The sequence below is a fragment of the Aquarana catesbeiana genome, linkage group LG08 (assembly GCF_042186555.1).
Source record: "Aquarana catesbeiana isolate 2022-GZ linkage group LG08, ASM4218655v1, whole genome shotgun sequence".
Lineage (NCBI taxonomy): Eukaryota > Metazoa > Chordata > Amphibia > Anura > Ranidae > Aquarana > Aquarana catesbeiana.
This window is the reverse complement of record NC_133331.1, coordinates 301,343,961-301,360,045: the sequence shown is the minus strand read 5'-3', so window position 1 is coordinate 301,360,045 and position 16,085 is coordinate 301,343,961. Positions and strand designations below refer to the sequence as shown.

Sequence of the window (16,085 nt, the reverse complement as noted above, 5' to 3'; positions counted from 1 at the left end):
TGGGAAGAGGTTAACATCTAAGGGCAATTCACGGGGTTAACTGTGTGTCTAAAAAAGCTGGGCAGCAAAAGGTTAAGCATTACAAAATAAAAGACAAGGTAGAAGAATGCAATCCAACAAATTCAGAACCATTTCTGTGTTCTTTACACTGAGCCCACCTACCTGATCATGGTGAGAGATGGTGTTTTAATTGGAAGATGATCAAAGATTTTAGTGCTAAACCAATGTTCCTCCACCTGTTTATGTATTCTTTTGAACCTTTAATTTCAATTAAATTGAAACAGAATACATACACTATTTAGGTCTACATGCCCACCTACCTGATCATGGTGAGGGATAGTGTAATCTTTCTGTATAGAATCCCGGGAAAACAGAGGACCTCCCTTCTCCATAGACTGCTGATCCCCAAACAGGTCTTCTTTTTCCACTTTAACCTCAACTTTGAGGTCTTTCAGATCTTCACCCTGAAGCCCAAATATGATAAAATGGGTATGTAAAAAGAAACATGAGATGACAGAAGAATGTTATCTCAAACTGCAGAATTCTATTTGAGTTCTAGTTCCTCAGTTCGATCTACCTGATCAAGGTGTACATAGTTATGATCTTCCAGTGTATACAGAGAACAGGGACATCTCTCTGGTGGGTTCCCGTTACTGGATCCATCTGTAGGAAACACACACACTGACTTAATACATTGTTTTTATGTGTTTATCAGGTGATGGGGGATCTAGGTGGACCCTCCGTACTGCTCTCTCCTTTACAATAAAGTCTCCTATTACCCAGTGATGTGAGGGGCGGCTGATTCTCCATCATGACGTCCTTGTAGAGAACATATTACCGGATGTGAAGGTCTACATATCTTCAATAGTCAACATATATACTTGAAAAATGACCCACCTGTCCTGATATCTAGAGAAAATTCCTCTTTTTTACTTGTCACCATCATCCCAACTTCCTCCGTTGACTCCTGATAACCAATCACAGTCTTCAACTCTTCTTCCTCTTTAACCTCATCTTTCACATACATCTGTTCTTCATGCTAAACCAACAGAAAGAAAGAAAAAACTTTAAAATATGAGGAGCAATAGGCTAAGAGAAGAATTTAATCTCCTCAATGGTTTGAAGCCACTTTTATGTTCTTTCCATCTACCTGATCATGGTGGGAATAGGAATTCTGGGAATGCAGAGGACCAGCCCCTCCCATAAACTGCTGAGCTCCACTTATCAAAAACTCTTCTTCTTCCTCTTTAATCTCAGCTTTGATGTTTTTCAGTTCTTCGCCCTAAACCACAAAGATGATAGAATCCAAATGTAAAAAGGCACAAGAAATTACATAGAAAATGTACTTTCAAAGAGTAAAACTCTTTTTGAGTTCTAGTTGCTCAGTCTCACCTACCCGATGATGGTGAGGGATTGTGTGATCTTCCTGTGTAGAATCCCTGGAATACAGATGATGGTAACATCTCTCTGGTGGGTTCCCATTACTGGATCCATCTGTAGGAAACACACACGACTGAATACATTGTTTCTATGTGTTTATCAGATGATGGGGGATCTAGGTTGAGCCTCTGTACTGCTCTCTCCTTTACAATAAAGTCTCCTCTTACCCGGTGATGTGAGGGGTGGCTTATCCTCCATCATGACGTCCTTGTAGAGATCCCTGTGTCCTTCTAAATACTCCCACACCTCCATGGAGAAATAGACAGTGACATCCTGACACCTTATAGGAACCTGACACACACAATGATACAGTCACCATCCAGACACATCCCTTGTCTGTTACTGGATAATGTCCCAGAATTCCCGGCACCGCTCACCTCTCCTGTCAGCAGATCGATTATCTTGTTGGTGACTTCTAGAATCTTCTTGGCACTGGTTACCTCTGTTGTCAGCAGATCAATGATCTTGTAGGTGACTTCTAGAATCTTCTCATAATTGTTTCTCTTGAAGAGCTCCAAAGTCTGTAGTGGCTAGTTACTATCCTGCAGATTGCCCAGTGATGTCACAGGAAGCATGTGACCAAAAAGCAGGAAATAGGGGGCGGGAAAGTCAAGTGAATAGGAGCTGCTACAGTAGACAGGAGGCTGCAAGCAGATCACATGTTTTACCCTGTAGGTCTCCCTTTCTTGCCTCTCCCTCCCTCTGTCCATCTTCTTTTACATTATATCCTCTAGTCGCAACCCTCCAAAGTCTTCTATCTACTTCCTCATAACTCACCTCTCACACAGAACTTCCTTTTCAGTCATCTACATCACTTCCTGTTTATATATCACTTCCTGTCTGTACCTGACATCACTTCCTCCACATTCGTGGTATCACTTCCTGTGTCTATACAATCACAGTATGGCAATTACTTACTTGCCACGTTTTCCTTTACATCATTTTCTTTTTTATATACTTGCATTGTGTGTTTATGTGTCTTTAAGGTTCTCATTTGTTCCTCTGTAATTAACCACTCCAGCCCCGGAATAATTTACCCCCTTCCTGACCAGAGCACTTTTTGCGATACAGCACTGCGTCGCTTTAACTGACAATTGCGCTGTTGTGCGACGTTGTACCCAGACAAAATTGACGTCCTTTTTTTCCCACAAATAGAGCTTTCTTTTGGTGTTATTTGATTGCCTCTGCAGTTTTTATTTTTTGCGCTATAAACAAAAAAAGAAACAATTTTGAAAAAAAAAAACAATATTTTGTACATTTTACTATAATAAATATCCCCATTTTTTTTTAAAAAAAGCTAATTTTTTTCTCAGTTTAGGGCAATATGTATTCTACATATTTTTGGTAAAAAAAAAAAAATCGCAATAAGCGTATATTGATTGGTTTGCGCAAAAGTTATAGTGTCTACAAAATAGGGGATAGATTTATAGCATTTTTATTATTTTTTTTTTTTACTAGTAATGGCGGCGATCTGCGATTTTTATCATGGCTGCGACATTATGGCGGACACATCGGACAATTTTGACACATTTTTGGGACCATTGGTATTAATACAGCGATTAGTGCTATAAAAATGCACTGATTACTGTAAAAATGTCACTGGTAGGGAAGGGGTTAACACTAGGGGGCGATCAAGGGGTTAACTGTGTTCCCTGGGAGGTGATTCTAACTGAAAGGGGAGAGGACTGACTAGAGGAAGTGACGGATCGTGGTTCCTAGCTAATAGGAACACACAATCTGTCACTCCTGTCAGAACAGGGAAGTGTGTGTTTACATACACTCGTCCCTGTTCTGTCTCTCCTGCTCACGGCGGTCATCGCGACCATCGGCCATGAGCATCTGCAACCCCGCTGTGCAGCCGGCACGTGCGCACCCGCTATCCTGACCCCGCGAGCCGACGTATAGTTACGACGGCTCACACAGGGGAGGTGGATATTGATTGAGGGGATGAGGTGGCAACCCTAACCCTACTGCCATTCCTGCTAAGGGAATCAGGCAGTGAAGACTTTAGGCTTCACTCCTGGTTTCCTACTGTGCATGCGTGAAGTCCGCTGTGCTTTCTAATTGGCCCGATAGCGGGGGAAGGAGGAGGGGGGCCGAACTTCCAGGAGATTGGGCCGAGGCCCATCTCTGGAAGTGGGAAAGGGGACCTGTCAAAAAAAGGTGCCAAATGTAGCACCAGAGGTGGGGGGGAGCATATAAGCGAGAATTTCACTGTTGGGTACAACTCTGCTTTAAGGAGTATTCTGTCAGTAGAAAGAATATGGCATACATGTGTGGTGTATACACAAGTAGGCTCAGATTCTATTATACCACATACCACAGTATTCAGTGTAACCTAAGCATCCCCACTTTTGGCTGCAGGTGCACCACAGATTCTCTTCTCTCTTAGGTGCCCCGCTTACTAGAATTTGGGAGATATACCCTGCTATGTAATCTTTTATGTAACAGATGATAGCAGAAGAATACTAAAGAGTAGTTCTACCCAACCTCAGCCCTCCATTAATCCCAGCAGGTCATGTTTTCTGGATTTCCTTCACCTTGGACAGGTGGCTTAAATCTATGTAATTGGTTTAGTATTCATGACAACTATTATATCTAAGGGAGATATACCAAAACATGCCCTATTGGGGGTACATGAGTACTGAGGTTTGGAACTACTCATATAAAAGGTCACATTCTCCAACAGCTCTCCTCCCACCATCCACACTACATTCTCCAACAGCTCTCCTCCACCATCCACACTACATTCTCCGACAGCTCTCCTCCACCATCCACACTACATTCTCCGACAGCTCTCCTCCACCATCCACACTACATTCTCCGACAGCTCTCCTCCACCATCCACACTACATTCTCCGACAGCTCTCCTCCACCATCCCCACTACATTCTCCGACAGATCTCCCCCACCATCCACACTACATTCTCCGACAGCTCTCCTCCACCATCCACACTACATTCTCCGACAGCTCTCCTCCACCATCCACACTGCATTCTCCGACAGCTCTCCTCCACCATCCACACTGCATTCTCCGACAGCTCTCCTCCCACCATCCACACTACATTCTCCGACAGCTCATCTCCACCATCCACACTACATTCTCCGACAGATCTCCTCCACCATCCACACTACATTCTCCGACAGCTCTCCTCCACCATCCACACTACATTCTCCGACAGCTCTCCTCCCACCATCCACACTACATTCTCCGACAGCTCTCCACCACCATCCACACTACATTCTCAGACAGCTCTCCTCCCACCATCCACACTACATTCTCAGACAGCTCTCCTCCCACCATCCACACTACATTCTCCGACAGATCTCCTCCACCATCCACACTACATTCTCCGACAGTTCTCCTCCACCATCCACACTACATTCTCCGACAGCTCTCCTCCCACCATCCCCACAACATTCTCCGACAGATCTCCCCCACCATCCACAATACATTCTCCAACAGATCTCCTCCACCATCCACACTACATTCTTCGACAGCTCTCCTCCACCATCCACACTACATTCTCCAACAGCTCTCCTCCCACCATCCACACTACATTCTCCGACAGTTCTCCTCCACCATCCACACTACATTCTCCGACAGCTCTCCTCCCACCATCCCCACAACATTCTCCGACAGATCTCCCCCACCATCCACAATACATTCTCCAACAGATCTCCTCCACCATCCACACTACATTCTCCGACAGCTCTCCTCCACCATCCACACTACATTCTCCGACAGCTCTCCTCCCACCATCCACACTACATTCTCCGACAGCTCTCCACCACCATCCACACTACATTCTCAGACAGCTCTCCTCCCACCATCCACACTACATTCTCAGACAGCTCTCCTCCCACCATCCACACTACATTCTCCGACAGATCTCCTCCACCATCCACACTACATTCTCCGACAGTTCTCCTCCACCATCCACACTACATTCTCCGACAGCTCTCCTCCCACCATCCCCACAACATTCTCCGACAGATCTCCCCCACCATCCACAATACATTCTCCAACAGATCTCCTCCACCATCCACACTACATTCTTCGACAGCTCTCCTCCACCATCCACACTACATTCTCCAACAGCTCTCCTCCCACCATCCACACTACATTCTCCGACAGTTCTCCTCCACCATCCACACTACATTCTCCGACAGCTCTCCTCCCACCATCCCCACAACATTCTCCGACAGATCTCCCCCACCATCCACAATACATTCTCCAACAGATCTCCTCCACCATCCACACTACATTCTCCGACAGCTCTCCTCCACCATCCACACTACATTCTCCGCAGATCTACTCCACCATCCACACTACAATCGTTTACAGCTCTCACCCACATTGTTATTTGACAGCTCACTCCTCACTGTCTGCAGTAACCTCTTTTGACAACTTCGTCCAATGCGTTTACTATAAGGGTGATTTTACCCAACTGACCAAAGTGCATTTGCAGTGACCATCTGTGTAAGAAGATTCTTCACTTTCTACCATTGTAAGTGCGTTTTTTTTTCACATTTTTTTTACAGTGATCCTTTCTGCATTTAGTAGGTTAGATCTATATACAGTACATTCAGCAGAAGACAAAAAGAAAAGACAAACTGAGCTTCAGTTATTGTACTTGCATTTTATTGCCAATGTATTGCTACAATTACTTGTTTTTTGTCATGTATTGATAAAATTGTCCTTGTATTGTCACAATTGCTAGTTTGTTATCCACAGATTGGACAATTTACATTGCTAGCTATACCAGTATTGGAGTAGCTCAGTGCTAGCCTGCACTATATTACCAAAAGTACTGGGACACCTGCCTTTACATGCATATTGACTTGGAGTGCGTCTATGGGAATGTTTGACCATTATTCCAGAAGCACATTTGTTAGGTCAGGCACTGATGTTGGACGAGAAGGCCTGGCTCGCAGTCTACGCTGTAATTCCTCCCAAAGGCGTTCTATGACCTTGACGTCAAGACACTGTGCAGGCCAGTCAAGTTCCTCCACCCTAAACTCACTCATCCGTGAAGTGAACTCCAGTGGAAGGAACTCTTAAGGCGTCAGCATATCAGACATTTTGGACAATTTCATGCTCCCAACTTTGTGAGAACAGTTTGGGAATGGTCCCTTCCTGTTCCAACATGACTGCCCACCAGTACACAATCAAGGTCCATAAAGACATGGATGAGAGAGTTTGGGGTGGAGGAACTTGACTGGCCTGCACAGAGTCCTGACCTAAACCTGATAGAACACCTTTGGGATGAATTATGCCGCGTACACACGGTCGGACTTTCTGGCAGGAAAAGTCCGATGGAATCTTTTCATCGGACATGCCGATCGTGTGTGGGCCTCATCGGATTTTTTTTTTTCGATAATTCTGACGGACCTAGAAATAGAACATCTTTTAAATCTTTATGACGGAATCAGTTCCTATCGGGAAAACAGCTCGTCCGTATGCTGTTCCGACGGACCAAAAACGACGCATGCTCTGAAGCAAGTACGAGGCGGCAGCTATTGGCTACTCGCTATTGAACTTCCTTTTTCTAGTCCCGTCGTATGTGTTGTATGTCACCGCGTTCTGGACGGTCGGACTTTGGTGTGATTGTGTGTAGGCAAGACAGTTTCAGCGGAACTCCATCTGAAAAACCTTCAATGTTCATTTCGATGGAAAAAAAACGTCGCGTGTACGCGGCAGACTGCGAGCCAGGCCTTCTCTCCAACATCAGTGCCTGACTTCACAAATGCGCTTCTGGAAGAATGATCAAACATTCCCATAGACACACTCCTAAACCTTGTGGACGGCCTTCTCAGAAGAGTTGAAGCTGTTATAACTGCAAAGGGTGGGCCAACATAATATCGAACCCTATGGACTAATGCTGGCCATACACTATACGAAAAATCGGCCGAAAAATCGTTCGTATAGACACTTCGTTCGTTTTTCGGCAAAGTTAATGGCACAAATCGATAATCGTTTGTGACGTTTTTGTGGGAAAAATACGAGCAGGAAGTTTGGAAAATTTCTGCCGAACGTACGATAAATTGCAAGGTTAATGTGTTTACCGTCCGAACTGTCTGCACTAGGTATATGTAAAAAAAACGAACAAAAAAAAATGTATTCATGTCCACTGATCAATTTATCGGTCATTACATGATGGCACGATCGTTTGCGGTCACGGTCGAACGTTCGTTTTTCAAAAATGTGTTCGGCCGATTTTTTGTATAGTGTATGGCCAGCATTAGACTGGGATGCGTGTTCACATGCGTGTAAAGGCAGGTGTCCCAATACTTTTGGTTATATAGTGTATCTGAGGACTGAAATACTTTAATTTAATCCTCATGGATATAGAACTATCATATCACCACCCTAAAAACTCAAATATTTCCACTATGCCCCCAATGTACTGTGATGTGCACTGTACACCACTTGGCCAATCTGCTCCCCTTGAGAAGTAAAAAAAAAAAAATTGGTACCCCTATAACCTAATATGAAGGGCTACCACTCTCTAACCACATGCCGACAAGCCGCCGCAGTTGTACTGTGGCAGAATGTCACGGCTGGGCGAAACGACATTATGTCACCGCCGGGCTCCCGCGATTGCTCGGGGCACACGGACAATGCGGAACTTGTGTGTAAAAATGGTCCGGGGCTGAAGCGGTTAAATGTGCAAAATGAAAATAAATTAAAAAAAAAAAAAGGAGGAATGGGAATACCAATATGTGGGGATCACATCACTGGAGTTTGCCAAAAATACAAGAAGTGAAGAAGGCCCGGGCCAACCATCTCCACCTGTAAACTGAATACCACTTTTTCCACGACGCACCAATTTATAAACAAAATATTTTCTTCCTACAGTTGTGTTATGGATCAATAAGTTCCACTAGTAAAAAAAACATTGTACATTTGTCAAAAGAATCGGCATTTCCTCTGATGTCGAAGTAGATTTCCTTTATCTGTAATGCCCAGTACACACGGTCGGACATTGATCGGACATTCCGACAACAAAATCCTAGGATTTTTTCCGCCGGATGTTGGCTCAAACTTGTTTTGCATACACACGGTCACACAAAGTTGTCGGAAAATACGATCCTTCTGAACGCGGTGACGTAAAACACTTACGTCGGGACTATAAACGGGGCAGTGGCCAATAGCTTTCGTCTCTTAATTTATTCTGAGAATGCGTGGCACTTTGTGCGTCGGATTTGTGTACACACGATCGGAATTTCCGACAACGGATTTTGTTGTCGGAAAATTTTATAGCAAGCTCTCAAACTTTGTGTGTCGGAAATTCCGATGGAAAATGTGTGATGGAGCCCACACACGGTCGGAATTTCCGACAACAAGGTCCTATCACACATTTTACAGGGCATAAAGCTAATTCCTCAGTCTGAAGGCAATGGAGGATGCTGTGCGCTGTGTGTTCTCTGATGTATAACAAGATCTCCTTTCTGAGTGAAAGATTTCCCACACTCCGTACATGAATAAGGACGCTCACCCGTGTGAATTCTCTGGTGTTGTGTAAGGCTTCCTTTTTGAGTAAAAGATTTCCCGCACTCTGAACATGGAAAAGGACGCTCACCCGTGTGAATTCTCTGATGTGCAACAAGGACCTCCTTATATGAGAAAGATTTCCCGCACTCTGAACATGAATAAGGACGCTCACCCGTGTGAATTCTCTGGTGTTGAACAAGGCTTTGTTTGCGAGTGAAAGATTTCCCGCACTCTGAACACGGGTAAGGACGCTCTTCCGTGTGAATTCTCCGATGTCTAATGAGGTCTCCGTTATAAATGAAAGATTTCCCGCACTCTGAACATGAATAGGAACGCTCATCCGTGTGACTTCTCTGGTGTTTATCAAGAGCTCCTTTTTTAATGAAGGATTTCCCGCACTCTGAACATGAATAAGGACGCTCATCCTTGTGAAGTTTCTGGTGTTTATCAAGACCTCCTTTTTTAGCGAAAGATTTCCCGCACTCTGAACACGAATAAGGACGCTCACCCGTGTGAATTCTCTGATGATTAACAAGGTCCGTTTTCTTTAGGAAATATTTCCCGCACACCGAACACTCAACCTTGTGAATCCTCTGATGTATTACAAGGTCTCCTTTAAAAGCAAAACATTTCCCGCACTCTGAACACGAATAAGGAAGCACACCCGTGTGAATTCTCTGGTGTAAAAGAAGGAATTTGTTTACAGTGAAAGACGCCCCACACTCCGAACATGAGAATAGATTGTCACCTCTGTGAACTCCTTCATGGGGTAAGGAGGATTTATGTAATTTGATGATATTTGCAATCATAGTATGTGATTTATGAGAAGATTCCCCCTGATCAGAGGGATCCATTGATGTCTCCGGACAGGAAGGTCTGTAATGTATATTTTGTGTATTTGGATTTCCTCCTGGAGGATCCTGTGTGATGACATTATCTTCTGACTTACAATCAGCAGATAATAGAAGAGGTCTCTCCGAGGAATTCCTGACATCACATCCATCTGTTGGAAAGAAATGTAAAAAAAAAGTCAGTAGTTCACAAATAACTGGAGTTCTTAGCTTTAACTGGCTACAATTGTAACATAAAATTTACGAAGAAAACAGTTCATGGAAACAAAACACTGTAGCAGGGCGGTACCCTGCCAGGGTCCAGGTCTAGTGAACAGCCAGTACACTAATTGGTCAGCTGTGTTCTGGGCTTTAAGTAATGACCAGACCAAGGTTCTGAGCGCCACCCCTGCAGATAGGAAGTCTGGCCCAGGAGTCAGGAGGATCTCCACCTAGATGAGAGGTGGGAGACGGTGCAGCACGAGGCTGCTGGCGATAAGCACGGAGTTGCTTAAAGCGTAAGGCCTGAGCAGGAGAGCTGTGGTGATTAGCCGAATGTTGTTTGTTTCTGTAACAGAACTGGAATGCTGAATACCCCTGCGAGGGAATCTTCTGTATTTGTCGAACTTTCTTTTGAATAAAAATGGGCAAAACCAGCCCTTAAAACGAAGTAAAAGCGAGTGTTGATGTCCTTAAAGCTCTAAACTTGGAGTGAACCCCTTACAACACCCAAAACAACTATGACATGCTGGGTAAGGTTTCTTTGTGCATGAATAAAAGCTCTTTTGGAGTAACAGAGATGTCACAACATTTGTTGGGGACATGAGATTATATTAAGGAATGGAGATGGACCTTTCATATTTCGTATCTCCTCCTCGTTTGTTGGGAACATGACATTATATTGAGGAATGGAGATGGACCTTTCATATGGTGTACAGTATCTCCTCCTCATTTGTTGGGAACATGACATAATATTGAGGGATGAAGATGGACCTTTCATATGATGTACAGTATCTCCATCTCATTTGTAAGGAACGTGAGGTTATATTGAGGGATGGAGATGGACCTTTCATATGGTGTACAGTATCTCCATCTGCCACATCTGCACAAGCACCATCATGGTGGCACTACAAAGCAGGGGGAGCCGAGCCACTAAAAAAGGGGACTGAGGTTCCTTTTTAACTGTTGTTTTATCTTGTGATTCTTCAATCAGCCTTCTTCTATCACAACAACTTCTGTGCAGTGCAACCTCTGTTAAACCTTGGGAATCATACTTGGACCCCATACTGTAATGTGGCATTGGACACTTGATCCTGTATAGGCGCTCACCTCTGCACTTTGTGCAACAAGTATAGTTAGCGGCTCAGTGCTATACAGGTCCCCGGCTAGTGGTCCATTCCTATGGCACACAGGCCTTGAAGACCCCTCCGGGATATACCCACCCTTACAGGCAGAGGTTTAAGGTTCCAACCTACTGCAGCCATCAGCTTCTGCTCCGTTTGTAGAGCCGACTCCCGACTTGAAAGTGAAAATGATGCGGTGACTTTATAGAGCAGGCGGTGCAGTGCTCCTGGCTGCTGGCGCCCCACCACCCTCCCATGGTTCCTGGGATCTCCCGAGATACTGGGAGCCTGGGAATAAAACCGCCAGCACCAGGATGGGGAGCGAGGCAAATTCCACAATTGACACAAAAATAAAAACAGACGTGACAATGTTTCAGATCCATTTCCTGGCTGCGCAAATATCATGAGACATAAAAATGTGTCACTATCTTCCTTTTGTATTGTACAAAGTCTCTTTTAAACTTTGGGAGTTTAAGTTATTTTATTGCCAAAAAAATTAAGATTTTTACCTATCTGCAAGAAATTAAAAATTTGCTCCAGAACCAAAATTTGCTCTGGTTAAACTACAATCCTTATAAAGTACTCAGAAATAAAATGAGACTGTGACCTTCTTCTTCCATAGTGCCTATACTTACTTGTGTTGATAAGTAGAGACGTTTCTTCCTCTTCACTTTTCATAATCATCCCAACCTCCTCCGTGGACGGCTGATCACCCCCCACATACGTCTCTACTTCTTCCTCTTTAATATCAGCTTTTATATTAATCAGTTCTTCACCCTAAACCCCAAAATAATAGAATAATAGAAAAAAAAAATCCCAATAAGTGTATTTTAATTGGTTTCTGTGAAAGTTATAGCATCTATAAGCTATGGTGTATATATATATATACTGGAATTTACACAGCTATAGACGCTATACTGGTAATGGCGGTGATCAGCGACTTTTAGTGAAACTGTGGCGGGAAAAATGGCACTAACTGATGCTGGCTGGAAGGGTCAGTAATGGACTAACGGACACTGACATCAACAGTGACACTAATACAGTGATCAGTGCTAGTACACTGACACTGTACTAATGACACTGGATGGGAAGAGGTTAACATTTAGGGGCAATCAAGGGGTTAATTGTGTGTCTAATAGGGTTGCACCGATACCACATTAAGACTGTACCGATACTTTTTTTAATATCGTGTTTTTTTTTATTATTATTTTTTTATCAGCCCTGTTGAGGGGCTTTGGTGAGATATCCGGGGTCTAAACAGACACCTGATATCTCACCGTATGAGACAGGGAAAGGGACTGAGCACACAGATTCCCCAGTCCATTTCTCTGCAGCCTCAGCTGCACTGAAGATGAATGGACAGGAGACAGAGGCTCCTTTCCATTCATAAACAGAGATATGGTAAACTCAGTTTATGATAATCAGTTATGAGTGATCACTGACTCTGTGCATTCAGAAAAGGAAGGAGTCGGTAAATGACAAATTTACCAGCGGCTGCTTCCTCTGCTCTCTATCCTGACAAATCCGGGATGGGGGAGGACAGAGGAGGACTGAAGGAGCACAGAGAACAATGAGGGGGACTGGAGGAGCACGGAGGACAATGAGGGGGACTGGAGGAGCACAGAGGATAAGGAGGGGGACTGGAGGAGCATGGAGGACAAGGAGGGGGACTGGAGGAGCATGGAGGACAAGGAGGGGGACTGGAGGAGCATGGAGGACAAGGAGGGGGACTGGAAGAGGACAAGGAGGGGGACTGGAAGAGCACAAGGAGGGGGACTGGAAGAGCACAAGGAGGGGGACTGGAAGAGCACAAGGAGGGGGACTGGAAGAGCACAAGGAGGGGGACTGGAAGAGCACAAGGAGGGGGACTGGAAGAGCACAAGGAGGGGGACTGGAAGAGCACAAGGAGGGGGACTGGAAGAGCACGGAGGACACAGAGGGGGACTGGAGGAGCACAAGGAGGGGGACTGGAAGAGCACAAGGAGGGGGACTGGAAGAGCACAAGGAGGAGGACTGGAAGAGCACAAGGAGGGGGACTGGAAGAGCACGGAGGACACAGAGGGGGACTGGAGGAGCACAAGGAGGGGAACTGGAAGACCACAAGGAGGGGGACCAGAGGACACGGAGGGGGACTGGAGGAGCATGGAGGAGGACACGGAGAAGGACACGGGGGACAGTCGGGGGGAGTTACAAGCACTAATCTCCCTGTATAGATTCTCATAAAATAGCTGAAAGCCACGGGGGGGGCGGGGGGGGGGGGGAGAGAAGTCAGCTGCTTTATTGAAATCTATACAGGGAGATCGGTGCTTGTAACTCCCCCCACGCCGATCATCCCTGACTGCCCAGGTAACGGGTCAAGCATCGGAGCATTTGCACAAATACTCGTGCAAATGCTCGGTATCGGCACCCATACTAGTATCTGTGCAACCCTAATGTCTAACAATGTGCAATGTGGGCTGCTTTTGCATTACTATCTTTGCTTTGCAGGGAGAAGAAAAAAAGCCAGATCACTGTTCCCTGTACACAGAGTCCTGTGATTTGTAAACACAGAGCTCTGTGTGTAATTGGACAAAGCGATCAGCTGACTTCAGCCAAAATCATTGGCTGAAATCAGATGCCAAACTCGTGCAGATGTCAAATCGTAGTAAGGGTCGGCAGAGGGCGCACAGACCCCAAAGTAAACAGTCACGTTTTTCCACTTTAACCTCAACTTTGATGTTTTTCAGATCTTCACCCTGAAGCCCAAATATGATAGAAAGGATTTGTAAAAAGAAACAAAAATGACAAAAGAATGTTATCTCAAAGTGTGGAATTCTATTTGAGTTCTAGTTCCTCAGTTCGATCTACCTGATCACGGCGTGCATAGTTATGATCTTCCAATGTAGAATCGCGGGTATACAGAGGACGGGGACATCTCTCTGGTGGGTTCCCATTACTGGAGCCATCTGTAGGAAACACACACACTGACTGAATACATTGTTTCTATGTGTTTATCAGATGATGGGGGATCTAGGTGGACCCTCCGTACTGTTCTCTCCTTTACAATAAAGTCTCCTCTTCCCCGGTGATGAGGGGTAGCTGATTCTCCATCATGATGTCTTCGTAGAGATCATAGGACTTGATGTGAAGGTCTACAAATCTTTAATAGTTGACATATATACTTGAAAAGTTTCTGTATTAGTGTTCATTACTCACCTGTCCTAATATCTAGAGAAAATTCCTCATTTTTAGTTGTTACCATCATCCCAACTTCCTCCGTTGACTCCTGATAATCCATCACAGCCATAACCTCTTCTTCCTCTTTAACTTCATCTTTCACATACATCAGTTCTTCATGCTAAACCAACAAATATTAAGAAAACTTTAAAATGTGAGGACCAATAGACTAAAAGAAGAGTATAATCTCATAGGTCTGAAGCCAATTTTATGTTCTTTCCATCTACCTGATCATGGTGGTAACAGGAATTCTCGGAATGCAGAAGACCAGCCGGTCCCACAAACTGCTGAGCTCCACTTATCATCATCTCTTCTTCTTCCTCTTTAATCTCAACTTTGATGTTTTTCAGTTCTTTGCCCTAAACCCCAAATATGATAGAATACAAATGTAAAAAAGAGCAAGGAATTACATAGAAGAATGTACATTCAAAGATTCAAATTATTTTTGAGTTGCTCAGTCCCACCTACCTGATGATGGTGAGGGATGGTGTGATCTTCCGGTGTGGAATTCTGGCAATACAGAGGACGGGGACATCTCTCTGGAGGGTTCCCATTACTGGATCCATCTGTAGGAAACACACACACTGACTTTCTACGGGGTTTATTTACTAAAGCCAAATAGACTGTTGCCCTCTGCAAGTGTAGTTGCTCCAGAGCTTAGTAAATGAGGAAAGGCTTCACTTTGCAAAGAATACCCAATCACGTGCAAGGAAAATAAGAAGAAGAGCATTTTTGCTTGAACATGATTGGATGGTGGAAGTCAGCAGAGCTTCTGCTCATTTACCAAGCTCTGGAACATCTGCACTTGCACAGGGCAACTGCACTTTGCAAAGTGCACAGTATTTTTGCCTTTAGTAAATCAACCCCTATGTGTTTATCAGATGATGGGGGATCTAGGTGGACCCTCCGTACTGCTCTCTCCTTTACAATAAAGTCTCCTCTTACCCGGTGATGTGAGGGGCGGCTGATTCTCCATCATGACGTCCTTGTAGAGATCCTTGTGTCCTTCTAAATACTCCCACTCCTCCATGGAGAAATAGACAGTGACATCCTGACACCTTATAGGAACCTGACACACACAATGATACAATCACCATCCAGACACATCCCTTGTCTGTTACTGGATAATGTCCCAGAATTCCCGGCACCGCTCACCTCTCCTGTCAGCAGCTCAATGATCTTGTTGTAGGGGACTTTTAGAATCTTCTTATAACTGTCTCTCTTGAAGAACTCCAAAGTCTTCTCTCAACTTCCTCATAACTCACCTCTCACCCAGAACTTCCTTTTCAGTCCCCTACATCACTTCCTGTTTATATGTTACCTCACTTCCTGTCTATATATCACTTCCTGTCTGTACCTAACATCACTTCCTCCACATTTGTGGTATCACTTCCTGTGTCTGTACAATCAGAGTGCCCCTGTCCTTGTGTTCCACTTGATATGATTTGAAAAAATCTCCACCTTGAGAGTAATGTCATTAAAGGGGGGAGTCCCGTCTATTTTCAGTATGTGAATATTATAAGATAACACTGCAAGGCATAAAAATAATATGAACCACCAGATCCTGTAACCATCTTAAATAAATTGCTGGTAAAAGTACAGAAAAATAAAGTACTGTATTAATCGGCATATAAATCGTGGGGGGAATTGCGGGTTTGTGTTATACGCCGACAGCGTACCTCAGAGGGGAAGGAGGGAGACGAGTGCCGCCGGAAATCACCGAGTCGTCATCTCCTCTCCACTCGGCTTGCACGTAGGG

At 44.6% G+C, this 16,085-nt stretch overlaps 2 protein-coding genes across 2 annotated transcripts in view; both read right to left on the bottom strand.

The window, feature by feature from the left end:
- The window catches only part of LOC141106867 (uncharacterized), a 31,600-nt gene extending 29,313 nt beyond the window's left edge, over nt 1-2,287 (bottom strand). Inside the window, 7 exon segments of the mRNA XM_073597795.1 lie at nt 321-464; nt 578-663; nt 898-1,039; nt 1,151-1,282; nt 1,397-1,494; nt 1,608-1,731; nt 1,818-2,287. Of these exon segments, the coding sequence (XP_073453896.1) occupies nt 321-464; nt 578-663; nt 898-1,039; nt 1,151-1,282; nt 1,397-1,494; nt 1,608-1,692 (687 nt within the window). The 5' untranslated portion in view covers nt 1,693-1,731; nt 1,818-2,287.
- A 3,775-nt stretch (nt 2,288-6,062) lies between these two features.
- On the bottom strand, nt 6,063-16,085 carry LOC141104809 (uncharacterized). The gene is made up of 8 exons (XM_073594573.1): nt 15,482-16,085; nt 15,272-15,395; nt 14,795-14,892; nt 14,554-14,685; nt 14,306-14,447; nt 13,958-14,055; nt 11,746-11,887; nt 6,063-9,940 (listed from the first exon to the last, which is right to left on the bottom strand). The coding sequence occupies exons 2-8, from the start codon at nt 15,354-15,356 to the stop codon at nt 8,829-8,831; spliced, it is 1,809 nt and encodes a 602-aa protein (XP_073450674.1). The 5' UTR covers nt 15,357-15,395; nt 15,482-16,085; the 3' UTR covers nt 6,063-8,828.

Coding starts and splice junctions, on each gene's coding strand:
- LOC141104809 (XM_073594573.1), bottom strand. CDS start 15,356: ATGGAGGAGTGGGAGTATTTAGAAGGACACAAGGATCTCTACAAGGAC. Junction 14,686..14,794: donor CCATCCCTCACCATCATCAG/GTAGGTGGGACT, acceptor TTTGGGGTTTAG/GGCAAAGAACTGAAAAACAT. Junction 11,888..13,957: donor ACTATGCACGCCGTGATCAG/GTAGATCGAACT, acceptor TTTGGGGTTTAG/GGTGAAGAACTGATTAATAT.